Raw genomic sequence first — 12,698 nt, forward strand, 5'->3', positions numbered from 1 at the left:
ACAAGTAAAAGCTATCCAAAGTGTAAAGGCGAAAGAAAGCATGAAGGGGCACCGGAAAGGGGGGCGGGAGAGAGGGAAAGAGAGAGAGGGTTACAACGGACACTAAAGGAGAAGCATTGCAACAGAGAACCACAGCGCGGCGCACATGAAACACGTACAGACGTACACATGTACAAGGCACACGAGGGTCTGACAGTTATCGCCGAAAAAAAAGGTAGATGAGGAGCGAAGCCAACACATACATACAAAAAAAAAGATGCGAGTGTCGTTGAGCATGATAGACAGGGAGCACCGCTGACAGTGAGAAAGAAAAAGAAATACAGAGAGAGAGAGACAACGCAACTGACAACTTCAGCTCAATGGATCGAGCCAGCAGACAAAAAACGCACGCAGACATACACACGGGACACGCACAGAGACACCCACCCACCACAACGGCAGCCAAAGGAGAAACGTGAAGTAAAAGGAGAAGGCACTGCTAATGGGAAAGAGTGGCAGACAGAGAGAGAGAGACAGACAGATAGACAGAGGGGGCCGAACGACATTTCTACCACTCAGATTCGTACGAGATGTCGCCACCCTTGACCATGCGAAGAGCAGCACAGACAAAGACCCAATGAGCATACGCACACATACACGCCACCGCCTCGCCGGCCTCGTGCGCATTCGTGACCACACCAAAGACAGTCACACGGGGAGCAGTAAAGAGCAACCCGTGACGGGCACACAAAAAATGGTGGTGGCGTTGGGCCAATGCGACTGGCGTTCGTGCTGTGTTTCGTATATTTGCTAACGAAGATGGAGATGTCCACGACCGTCAGCTGTGATATGCGCAGACAAACACAGGGAAATAGAGACAGAGAATTTCTGCTCCTCACGGCTAACCACCTGTATGAGGTCGGCGGCGCATCGAGTCCGCCGGATAAGCAGAGAAAAGAAGTGGGGGGGGAGAGTCATTAGCAGATAAAGGGTTAACTCGCACGCACACACCTCACATCCACTGTCGTTGCCTACCGTGCCGGATCTTTAGGACGTGGCAGATCGCAAAAAAGAAAAAAACCACCACAACAAAGAAACAAAAAGATGTGCGCCTTCTATGGCATGCGCCATTTCCTTTTGAAAGCTTAAGGGTACACTCTAGTACATCTATGCATGCGCATATGCGTCGCAGAGAAGTACGCGCTGGGCAGGTCCGAGAGGGACACGACCGCTACCGCTGCGTCGTAGGCGAGGAAATAGGCGGCGCGATGGCTCTGCGTTGCATCTGCCGAGAAGCCCCGCGACTTTTTCATGGGCTCGCATCAGACCTCACCTTGAGCAGCCGCATGCGCGTCAGTACTCGCCGGCATCCTGCACGAGGCAATACAGATGCAGCGGCTTCTTGGGGACGGGGCGATCTTTTCCATCCGATGGCAAAGTGCTGCCCCTCAAGGCGTCCGCCTTCAGCCCTGTTGCGTCCACGCCCCCACCGCGAATCGAAACGTCTTCCTGCGGATCGTAAGGCGGGTGCAGCTGTGTTCCAGAGGGCGAGGAAGACTTGCGCGTCGTGCTGATCTCTGCGAGGGAGACAAGGTCAGAGGGATCCATATCATTGTGTTCGAGCATGATTGTGATGCGAGTCGAGTAGCGCGGCACCGTTGGTACCGCCCTCACCGAGTAGGGGCTCCAGCTTGCCTCGGTGCTACAGGCGGCTGCGGCTGACGGGCCAGGTGCGCACGTACCGATCCAAGCCTCGCGACGCGGCAGGCAGCTCGCGCACACGGTCAGCAGCGGCTTTACTGTGTAGGGAGAAGCGAGGAATCCAGCCTGCTCCGGCACCGGTGCATCTTCAGCGGCTTGCGTGACCACCTCACTGCTGTACATGGAGGGGTCCGGCATTGGGAAAGGCGGTACTGCGCTATCGCCGTCGTCCTCCTCTCCCTCGGCGGTGAACCACTTGGCGTTGCCATCGCTGTCTAAGCCGTCCGAATCGGCACCGCGCTTGTCGTGCGGCATGCTGCGCACAATGGCGCGCAGAACTGAGCTGATGCTCTTGCACCACCCACTGCCCATCGCCACCGTCAAGTCCGTCTGGTGGGGATCGTGGAAACGCACCCGTGTGATAGCGTGGTAATGGGCAGGGATAAGGTAGCGGGCTTGCGTCTCCTCGGCGCGGCGCGCCGCCTCTTTCTTCCATGCCTGTAAAGCGTGAAGACGCTCTACAGGAGAAAGCACTGGTAATGGCGAGGCGGGTGGCGCTGGAGGTGCAGCGGAGGCCGCAGACGAGTTCGCGGGGCGAGCACCGCCTCGACGCCGCCCGCGACGACCGTGCGTCTTGCCTTCGCGCGGAGTGCGTGCCGCCGTTTCTCTCGACGACGCAGATATTGCGTCGACGCTTTCGTTCTTGTCGGAGTTGGTTTCGGGAGGCAGCTGAAGGTGCAGCGGCGGCACGAGTTGCTCCATTTCACGCACATGGATGAAGACAGTGTTGGTTGCGAGCTGCTCCGCGCAGAGACGCTGCCGTAGCTCAAGAAACTGCTTTTCTGAAAGGGCAGGAAGTATGCGCGTGCCGGCAGTTGCATCGCCACTGCGGCCCCTTTCTACCTCTGTGCTCGCCACAGCATGATGCTGCGCTTGGCTGACATCATCGCCAAGTGCTCTGGCTGAGTTGTGCGTCGGCGCCTGTGCACGGTTGAGGTCCTTCACGTACATCTTCAGTGGCCCTTCGCTACGCGGAAGAGTCGTGAAGAGAAAGGACACAGATCCGGAGACCATGATTAGCTTCGTGATGCTGCACCGCTCCGCAACGCGCTGCTCCTCTGTGCGAGGAGTTGTATCCACCATGTTGTGCGTGTAGTAGACCGGGTGCGCTGAGCCGGCCAAAGACGGCGCTAGTGCGGTGGCGTCCGAAGCTTTGGCGGCGGCAGAAGCGTTGGGCCCCGAGCTGCCCGAAACATCGCCCTCGGCGCTCGGGGACAAGGATGAGACAGCCGATCGACGCTTCCCCCGCCTCTTCCCGCGCGGCGACGAGGCGGCCACCACAATACCCTCTTCACCAGCGACGAGAGGCGATGCCGGCGGCTCGAGTGGCGGTAGGGTAGTTGCAGCAGCGCCAGAACGCTTCCGTGGCGATGAAGTGGAGGGGGAGAAGTCCGGGCTGGTCGATGATGCACTGCCGCAACGGGCTGCATTGGCGGCAGCCGCCTCCTGCTTTCTACGCCCTCGCTTGGCCGCCTTGGGCCTGCCCGCAGCGTTTTCTCCTGAGATGTGACGCGGCACTGACGATGCCGTGCTGGCTTCAGCCGCCACGACCGCCTGCGGCGACGAAGCGGCGAGCGGCAGGGACGATGCCCCCGGAAGAGTGTCTAGCTCAGGCTCCACAACAGCTCCAGCAGCGCCATAGTCTGCTGCTGCCTTCTGGCGTGTTTGCTTGCGACTTGTCTGGCCGCTCGCGCGCGACGATGCCGCAGAGGCGCCAGTGTTGGTAGGCTGATGTTGCTTGAGGAGAACAGGCGTCGTGCTGTATCCACGGCGACCACTGTGTTCTATAGGGAAGCCCCGGGATATCAACAGCGAGCCCCACCCCAGAGCGTGGGCGTGTGCGAGTCTATGGAAAGATGAAAAGTGGCGCGACGGCGCGACAGGAGAGGCACCGACACCAACAGCTGCGCGGTGGCAGATAACGGAGCGCATGGGCGCGTGCCAGCGACGGTGCTGCGGGAGGCGAGAAAACAAGCAACTAATGGGGCTTCCGTGAAGGAAAACGTGACCAAAGACGACAGTGGACTGGATCAGTCTACAGAGCATGTATAATAACACACACACACATACACACACACACACCAAAGACAGCGACAACACCCAACGAGCGTCGAATTTCGAAGAAAGAAAGGGGAATGGGAAGAGGAGAGGGGAGTGGACGTTGGCGCAGCGGCGCGATCGCCCTCGGCAAAACGAAAATGAGAGGGAGAAAGGGGAAACACACTGAAGGCTCGAAAAAAAAAAGGGCAACGCGCAAATGAAAAGAAAAATGGAGAGGGAAGGAGAGGGAGGCAAACGTAAAGAGAAAAAAATGAATGCGACACAGAAATGGGAACGGAAACGCACACACACACACACACAAACTGAGAGACAGAGACAAACAGAGCCGATTTGTATGCGCAGTGGACAGCGGAAAAAGGTAACGCCCCAGCGCCACTAAACGAAAAAAAAAGTACGTCGCCTGGTTGCGAAGAGATACGGTGGCAGCGGGACAAGAAGGGGTAGGCTAAAAAAATGCTTGTATGAAAGGTCTATGTATATGCAAGAGAAGGGCGGAGCGAGCGAGAAAGAGAGAAAAACGGGCAGGGCTAAGACGGCAAAGGGTCACAAGGGAAGAGCAACGCAGCCGCTGTATAGCATGCACGCACGCGCTGAAAATGCACCCCCTCCCCCCTCCCTTACTCCCCCTCTCCCACACACACAAAATGCTGACGCCCGTTTACACGGAGGGCGCTTGAAAAGGGGAGAGCAGCGACAACAGACACAGTCGAGCAGAGAAAGGGAGACTCGCGAGGTCAAGGCGGGTGCCCGTTTTTGGACCGCAGGGGTGATGCGGAAAGGGGCGCAGTGCACGAAAGAGAAAGCAAACACACGAAAAAGCAGCAGCAGCAGTAGTAGTCGCCGTCGGTGGGCGGTTTCGTAGTAAAGAGTGCAAAAATGAGGAGCGTCGGACCTGATGGTCACGTGCGGGAAAGAGAGGGGGGAGACTTGTTGCCGCCAAGGAAGGACGGGGAAGGGCTGTATTGATGGGCGAAGGCGCGGGCACGGAGTAGAGCGAAGGGAGAAAGAGGAGGAGGAGGAGCGCAAAGGAAAAAAATGAGATAGCGGCGGCAGTCGGCAGCGAAACGTGAGCTGTAACGCGGCTGTATTCTTTTATGTGCCCGCACGCAGAGAAAGAGGCGAGTGCGTCGCCTTGCCTAGGCGGAGAAAGAGAGAGAGTCAAAGAACGCGACCGACGTGGAAGCCTGTTGTTCAACTACCACAAGTACTTATGCTCGTCAACTCTATGAAATAATGGGGCGCTGACGTTGGGATGGTGCAGTGCGTGTATACGTGTTTATATGCATGCGCAAAACGGTGCGAGAGCGTTTCGCAAAGAACGCGTGTGAGGCTCGAAACGAAAGGGGAAGAGAAGACGTGGAGTGACAGGCTAAAAAAGAGGACAGGAAAAACTGGGAGAAGGCAGGCGTCAAGCACCAGCTCTTCATAGAGTTGCCATTGCTTCGCGCCCTATGTTGCTAGTTGCCTGTCTGTGTCGCTTCGCCGTAGCGTGTGCGGTACCTTTGGCACCGGTTCAAGAGGATGTTCCGTGCGAAGCAAGTGCGGGGACGCCACTGAAGCGTCGCCGCTTACCTCTTATGTACTTTCCTTTAGGGGCCATCAGCGCCGTGAAGCGCGCACTACCTTGTACGCCTGCGAAAGCTGCTTGCACCCCGTTGAGGGAGTCAGAGATTCTACCGCATAGGCACCGCGTAGCCGGAGTAAAGTGCAAGACACATACCCCCCCCGCAGACACAGACACATACCCACTGATAGCAACGCCAACGGCGCGTTTGGCAGGGAAACGGGCTTCAAGCAACGAGGGCGCAAACGGAAGGAACATTCAGTGCTGTGAAGAGGGCCGCGCACGCATACGCATTCACAAGTCGACTGCCCTGCAAAGGGTAACAGCCAAAAATAAACGCGCAGGCTCGCAGCTTCGCGAACGGCGCAGAAAGCCTCCAAGGATTTAAACGAGTATCCACACACACAAAAACACAGACACAGAAAGCGCGACAGCGTCCAACCTGTGACTTTACGCCTGGATGAGATGCTTGCCCGTGTATGTGTGGGGCGGAGGAGAGGGGAGGAGCTCAAAGGCTACAAGAGAGAGGCGGTGGACAGCTACTCAAAGACAACGACCAAAGAACACAAACCCACAAGAAGAAAAACGGGCAGGCCGAGCTGCCGGGAGGGGATAAGTGCAGGCCAGAGAAGGACTCACAGAGGAGCAAGGAGAGGCACACGGCTGCAAATGGCACGGAGTTACTTCGTGTCAAAGCCGAGGAGTGGTGCACGGGGGAGGGGTTGCCGCAGCATCGCCTTTCTGCTCCGCCTCTGCTCCATGCTTACGTCAAAGGCGCGACTGCTCTCAACAAATGCGGGTAGCGTCGTGGTCGCTGCGACGGCGTCGTCTCGGTGGAAGAAGAGGTGCGACTGCAGCTGCGCCGCACTAATGACATGCGGCGGAAATTGTCGACCGAACGCCTCCACCATGGCCTCCGTTGCATTAGGGAAAAACTTGCGGAACATACGCTGCGACTGATCGACATCTAGGAACCCGATCTCGACCTTGACATCCGCTCGGCCAGGTCGAATCAGCGCCGCATCGAGCAGTTCCACGTGGTTCGTCGTCATGAAAACCAAACGACCTTCCTGGGCACCAACGCCGTCGAGCGCGTTGAGGAGGCCGCTCATAGTAACGTTGCACTCATTGCTGAAGGCGCGGTCGATATCTTCCAGCAGCACGATTGTGTCGACGCGCGCCTCGTTCAACAGCGACGTCAACGACTCATCGTTGAGGTTGCGGTTCGACAGGTTAAGGAGGGAGATAGAAAGGCGCAGCTCACCGGCCAGCGCCATGACAAAGCTTGTTTTGCCGCACCCGGGAGGGCCGTGAAGAAGATACCCGCGACGGTACGGCACCCCCAGCTGTTTGTAGAAGGAGCTCGAGTTGAGAAACTTCTTGACATCTCCGAGTATGAACTCCGACATGCCATGCTGCAGCACAACGGACTCAATGGCGCGCCGCGAGCGCGGCCGGGGCTGACGCGTCCAACTGCTCCCGCCATTCATGTACACCACCGTATGATCGCTATCCTCTAGCTCGGCAAACTGCTGCGCCTCCTTCACGATGTTCTGCAGCACCGCGGCACTCGTGCCGATGGTGGTAAACTCCAGGGTTTCGAAAATGTCATCGCTGTAGCCCGGGCTGACGTTGTCGCGGCGCCGTCGCGTCAGTGTCAGCGGGCGGCCCTCGTAAAAAAAGTAGTGTCGTTGATTGGGGCAAGGGCTGAAGAGGCACTCCGCTCGCATGCGGTCGCTGGAGGAGTAGTCGAAGGAGGCGGTCCGGGTGAGTACCGACATTTGCTGGACTTTGAACGTTTTCTGGCTCGACAGCCAGCGCAGCATCCACTCGTAGGCGTTGTCACGGTTCGACACTTCCAGCGAGACCACAAACTTGCGGCGCATGAAGGCTTGAAGCATGACCGAGGCTTGACGGCCAAAGGCGCCACCCACCGTGAGCACCCACAGCCCAGCACCAGCGCTGAAGTACGGATTGCTGAGCAGCGGCCCGACTGTACGCGCAAGGATGCTGTTTGAGCTGTCCCAACCGTCCGGCAGAAGCCCGGCAAGGTCAATATGCGGCGACGACACACCACCTACGCTCACTTGGCCGAGATGTGCGCCTGCCTCGGTGACGGCCGGCGCTGCCTCAGCGGCGTTATCGACGCCTCGCGAGAACATTCTTTTGGTTCCCTTTCGAGAGATAAAATTATTTACATTACCAGAGGAGCGAATGGGAGAGTAATACCGGCAGTAACAGAAACGGCTCATGCCAGAGAGAGAGAGCGGAAGGGGGGCAAGTAGAGGAGAAGGTGTACGGGTACAACACATGATGTGGCAGGCCGCGCGTGAGAGCTTGTTGGCTGTAGAGGTGTACCGGCGGCAGCTCCCCCCTCGAGGCAGGCACCAGATTGGGTAAGGTATTTACGCCCTAAGTGCCGTTGTACGCCAGATTCGGTGCTCACCGCCGCGCGATAGCAACGGCATCAGCGCAGCTATATACCCGTTGTGGCTGTTTGTGTGTGTGTGAGAGAGAGGCTGTTCTGCATCGCTGTTCTCGTGCCGTCTTCAGTAGGAACGGTCTATCTCCACGACTTTATGGTGCGAGCCGAAAATGACCGCGTGGATGAGGAAGGGGACTCGCGCCTACAGATGAGCTCGGCGGCTCATCATTCCGTGGCTGCGGTAGCCGTGGCAGGGTACCCGTCCTCTATGGAGCGGATGCGCTGAAGCAGCTGCTCCATCTTGCCGAAGAGGCGGTTGGTGCGGATAGAACGCGCCGAACCCGACCCGAGTGCCGCGCAGGCACCGCTGCCGCGCAGATCATCTCCGCTATGCGGCCGCCCCGCCGGCGGAGATGGGGAGGAAGGAGGTGACTCGACGAGGGCGGCGCTGCAGGGCGACGGCAGCGGAAGCACAGCTTCCCGCGCGCTGAAGAGCGGAGTCGCCGTGCACGACCGCCACGGTGCTTCCATTCCTGCGTCGCTGCCGCTCAGGTAGCTGCCCCAGTGTTGGTCGACGGTGCTCTCGGGTGGTGGCTTTCTCGGGCGCGTCGTTCTACGCGCGGCTCGGGTGTGAAAGGACTGATGCTCGAAGAGCAGAGGCCGAGCTGGTGGCGTCGGTCGGCGGCCAGTGCTAGGTACTCGTACACTAGCGTTCGTGCCAAAGAGAGATGGGCGCTTTAGTTTCACCGCCAGAAGCTGCCGCTGCAGCGCAAGGGCGTGCTTTCGCAGCGGAACGGAAAGATTCCTACATTGCGCAGTTCGCGAGCCACCCTGTGATGCGGCGGGGGCGGCAGCACGATCCTCTTTCGCCCTACCATTACGCCTTGTGCTTTCTGGCTCGGTAAGAGCTGCTACCGCCACGGGGGCACTCTGGCGCACGACAGTGGCGTTGCTGCATCGAGCTGAAGATTTCTGTAGTGAACGTGCGGATGACACACGACGGGCATAGTCGACGCGACCTTGCGGCAAGCGTCGTGGAGGCTCCGATGCAGATGCCGCAGCACGCGGAGTCAACGGTAGCGGGGCCACAGCGGCGGAGCCGGTGAGGCTCTCGCTGTCGTCATCTCTGTCTGCTTCCAAATAGCATGTCGTTCCAGTGGTTCCTGTGATGGTCCACCAGTCACGGTGCGTTATTACGCTTCTCGCCACCGCAGCGCCGTGGGCGGCGGCGGCGGGAAGACAACGCCGCCGGTCCACGTTGTACCGCTGCAGTAAGAAGCTGCGAGTGCGCCAGTGGTAAAAAGTATGCGCAAGTCTGCTGCGCCGCACTAGACTCTCGGCGTTGGCGTCCATGAGGGCTTCGCAAACTCGACGACGCCCTGCGGCGTGCCGAGCAGCTCTCCGGCGCCAAGCACGCAGCACTCTTCTCCCCTCAAGCTGCTCGCTGGCCTTCAATGCCAGTTCCTCTTGCGCCTGTCGAACAATCAAGCACACTTGCCAGCGCTCATGCCACTTCAAAAACACCGTACGGAGTAGGTAGCGGTGTTGCTGCCGCGCCACGCAGGCTTGAATGTGCGTCTCGCGCCGCCACCGTTGTACCCACCGTGCGAAGCAGACTCCAGCCAGATGTGTCACGCGAAACGCGCGAAGACGGCGCTCGTGCGACTGCCGCAGCTGCTGTTGTAGCCATCGAGATCGCCAAGTACTCCACGCCTGCCGCGTCAGAGTGTGGTGCGGTATTCTTGATTTTATGAAGTCCCTTAGCCGTGCGGCGACTATGCATTGCTGCGCCCACCGCTGCAGTACGCGCCTGAGGATGACGGCGTTCAACTGCGACCTGGCGACACGGTACGCCTGCCGCCGTACACAGGCGCCCCTCATCAGCAACAGAGTGGCGGCGCCGTGCTTATGAGAGCGGTAGCGATCGGCGACGGACTCCTGGAGTCGCTCTCGCCACCGTGTCCAGGCGTACCGCTTTACTCGGCGATCTCCGATAAGCTGCTGCTGGATGGTGCGCTGGGCTTGTGCGAATCGCGTGTTGCACTGCCAGGCACGGAGTACGCGATGCCCCAGAGTGGAGATGCAGAAGTGGCGCGCCAGGGCAGTCATCTTCCAACGATGCAGCAGCGCTCGAAAGTACATGAGCGCCTTCTGCTCCGTGTAGACGTCGCAGCGCGCGACGTCGCGCATTTCTTTGTTGCGCTGGAGGATGGCCGCTCGGCGACGCTTCCACTGAGCCCAGCACCGCGCTCTCGCCACCTCCCGCCGATGCGCCTGAATAAAGCGCGCTGCCAGTGACTCGTATAGGCGGCGATCTCGCCAGTGGATAAACACCTTTTGCACGATGGCACGTTCACGCCTCCGCATCATGGCGCGGGCAAGCTCTTCCTCATGCGCTTCTCGGCCGGCGAAGGCGAGCGCGGCGCTCGAGGTCAGGTGGGGTGATGCGTGAGTGCGCCTTCTCTCTGAAGAGGGGCTGCTCTTCGAGGAAGGGGTGGAGGACGGAACGCTGACGACGACCGAGCCCTCCGCGTCGCTACGTCCCTGGCGCGGAGAACACTCTTGTTGACGCTGCGGCGGGTCATATGCCTTGCTCCCCCCGCTTGGGTTTTCATCTAAACTCGGGCGAGGCGCAGGTGCACCTCGAATCCTCCGCTCACCGCGCAAGACGCTGTCGAGTAAGTGTGCCTTTGACGCACTTGCGTAAGCGTCCACGTGGTCGGCAGGCGCGAGCACCACTGCCGCCGGCAGGTTTGTAGGCTGCGAGCTCTGGCTCTGAGCCGGCGGAGGCGGCGCAGTATCGAGCCCGATTGTCGAGATGTTCGCTGCCAGAACCTCTCTGAAGCTCGATGTCAGAGGTTCACTTCTATCCTGGCAATCGACCTTGCTGCTGCGGGGCGTGACTGCCGCTCTCTGCGTGGTGACCGTCTGCAAGAGTGCGACTGCTTCAGAGGCATCCGTGATCCTCGAACGCAGTGACGGCGCCCTCTCGGCCGCTTGTGGCGTCCCACTGTAAGGCGACACTGCTGAAGAAGACACAGAGCTGAGAGAGTCAGCGGTCAGCGCCGACAGGGGCGGCTCTGACGCTGGAGACGACACTGCTGCGTGCGAGAGACGTGCTATCACCCGAAGGCCGCGTCGCGCCCGCCACTGCTCCAGCGCGCGTCGTAGAAGAGAAGTGCGGCGCCAAACCCTTCCCTGCGCCTCCAACGCAACGCGCACACACCACCGAGGCAGGTCCTCCATAAGCCATCGGTGAGCACATCCATTTTCATGGGCGACGGAAGAAGAGGGGGGCGGCCACGACGAGGATGGGGAAACTTGGCTGCCTTTCTCCGTCTCATTCGCTAAGAGGGGAAAGTAAAGCGGCAGCAGGTCAGCGGCGAAGATCGCACGCGGGTGCGTCACGAACACTGAGATGTCACGAACATCGTCGTCGTTGTCGTCGGGAGGAGACGTACTACGCAAAGAAGCGTTGCCACCATCCACGGCGGCGCGCTCGACCTCTTCCAAGCTCAGCGCCCGAGAAAGCAGGGCGGAGGGAAAGTGGGGCTTCCCTGAGATTAGCAGCCACTCGGTGAGCTGGACGAGAACTGTAGCACACCATGCAGGCTCGCGTGTGCGCAACTCTTCGGCGGCCCGCGCGCGCGCGAGCGGCAGAGATAACTGTGTTTCACCCCAGGGGCCCAGCGCGAGGGAAGCGGCCGTCCACGTGGAGCAGCGCAACAGATGGGCCGCCGTGAGGAGCCCATACAGGGAGGCGTGCGCAATGCATTCGCGGGCTTCAGTGGAGGACAGCACGTGCATCACTTCCCTACTTTGCCGGACATGCGATCCTACGTCCGCGACGTCACGCGAATGAGCCGGCAGAAAGGGCGATGCGCCCCCCAGGCGATGCTGCGGCGCTAAGAGGTCCAGGACATGAGAAGGCGAGTGCCAAGGCTCACTCACAACGGCTCGACAGTGACGCAGCGCATCTGCGACTTCAGACACGCTTGGCTGGGAGAGGGCATGCAGGGAGAAAATGACCCGGACGGCTTCGGTGCACACGGCCTTGTAAACCACAGATGACGCCCCTCGGTGCGGGCTATGCGGTCCTGCAGTAAAGGAGGTGAAGACGGGCTTATCCAAACGCGAGCTCATTCTATGCGCGGGCCTCTATCGGTGAGCGCGTGTATGAGCAAAGATGCCTCTTTCGTTGAAGTGCGAGGGCCAGTATGCTGCCTAGCAAAGTCCTCGGGTATCGCGTCGGGTCCTCACCTATGCACTGGAGAGGAGCCTGCCCTTCCCCTTTCCCCCCTTTCGCTTCTGTGCCTCGGAATGTGCGCGTAAGGCCCTCCATACAGACGCCTGCGCGCGGACGGCCGTGACTTGGAGAGGGCAAGGGGAGAACCGTGACACAAAGCGGAGTGCAACCGTGAACCTGCGACATACACGCATGCACACACACGTGCTAGAGCACTGTGCGAGAGTGGAAGAAAAAAAGAGAGTGCAATGCGTAGGAAAGTTTCCGACGAGTCATCGTGGGCCGTGAGCCATTGCCGCTCCTTCGATGTGGCGGCTCACGGTTCATGAACATGGAAGCATATGGCACATAACGGGGTAAGCAGGCGCACGCTTTACGGTCGCACGGTGACGCGTAACTTGACCAGTGCGCTCGCGTGTGCGTTTCTGTGGCTCTTCGGCCATCCTTGCAGATGACCAGAGTGCAACAAGAACGCAGATGCACCGGTTGTGAGCCCTTTCTCGATAAAGGTTTTTCTTCTGGTGTGTTGCGACGCAGAGTGTTGCAGTCGAAACAAATAGAGAAGCCCCGTTGCTTCGACCAAGCGGCCACTAAATATGACGAGGGAAGGGGTGGGGAGTGCAGAGCAAAGAGAGACAGTGCCCGAATGCAGGCACGAAAGG

The 12,698-nt window shown here is 59.5% G+C and overlaps 3 protein-coding genes across 3 annotated transcripts; all 3 read right to left on the reverse strand.

Annotated features, from left to right (window-relative positions):
• Positions 1 to 1,332: 1,332 nt before the first annotated feature.
• Positions 1,333 to 3,672, reverse strand: LSCM1_02193 (uncharacterized protein; the record flags this gene model as incomplete). Its single annotated transcript, XM_067319779.1, has 1 exon — positions 1,333 to 3,672. One exon carries the CDS (start codon positions 3,670 to 3,672, stop codon positions 1,333 to 1,335), a length of 2,340 nt encoding a protein of 779 aa, XP_067175154.1.
• A 2,373-nt stretch (positions 3,673 to 6,045) lies between these two features.
• On the reverse strand, positions 6,046 to 7,527 carry LSCM1_02194 (uncharacterized protein; the record flags this gene model as incomplete). The annotated part of the gene is made up of 1 exon (XM_067319780.1): positions 6,046 to 7,527. The coding sequence occupies one exon, from the start codon at positions 7,525 to 7,527 to the stop codon at positions 6,046 to 6,048; it is 1,482 nt and encodes a 493-aa protein (XP_067175155.1).
• Positions 7,528 to 8,015: 488 nt separating this feature from the next.
• On the reverse strand, positions 8,016 to 11,933 carry LSCM1_02195 (uncharacterized protein; the record flags this gene model as incomplete). Its single annotated transcript, XM_067319781.1, has 1 exon — positions 8,016 to 11,933. One exon carries the CDS (start codon positions 11,931 to 11,933, stop codon positions 8,016 to 8,018), a length of 3,918 nt encoding a protein of 1,305 aa, XP_067175156.1.
• Between the last annotated feature and the right edge of the window lie 765 nt (positions 11,934 to 12,698).

This window comes from Leishmania martiniquensis, chromosome 34 (genome assembly GCF_017916325.1).
Source record: "Leishmania martiniquensis isolate LSCM1 chromosome 34, whole genome shotgun sequence".
NCBI classification, from domain to species: Eukaryota; Euglenozoa; class Kinetoplastea; order Trypanosomatida; family Trypanosomatidae; genus Leishmania; species Leishmania martiniquensis.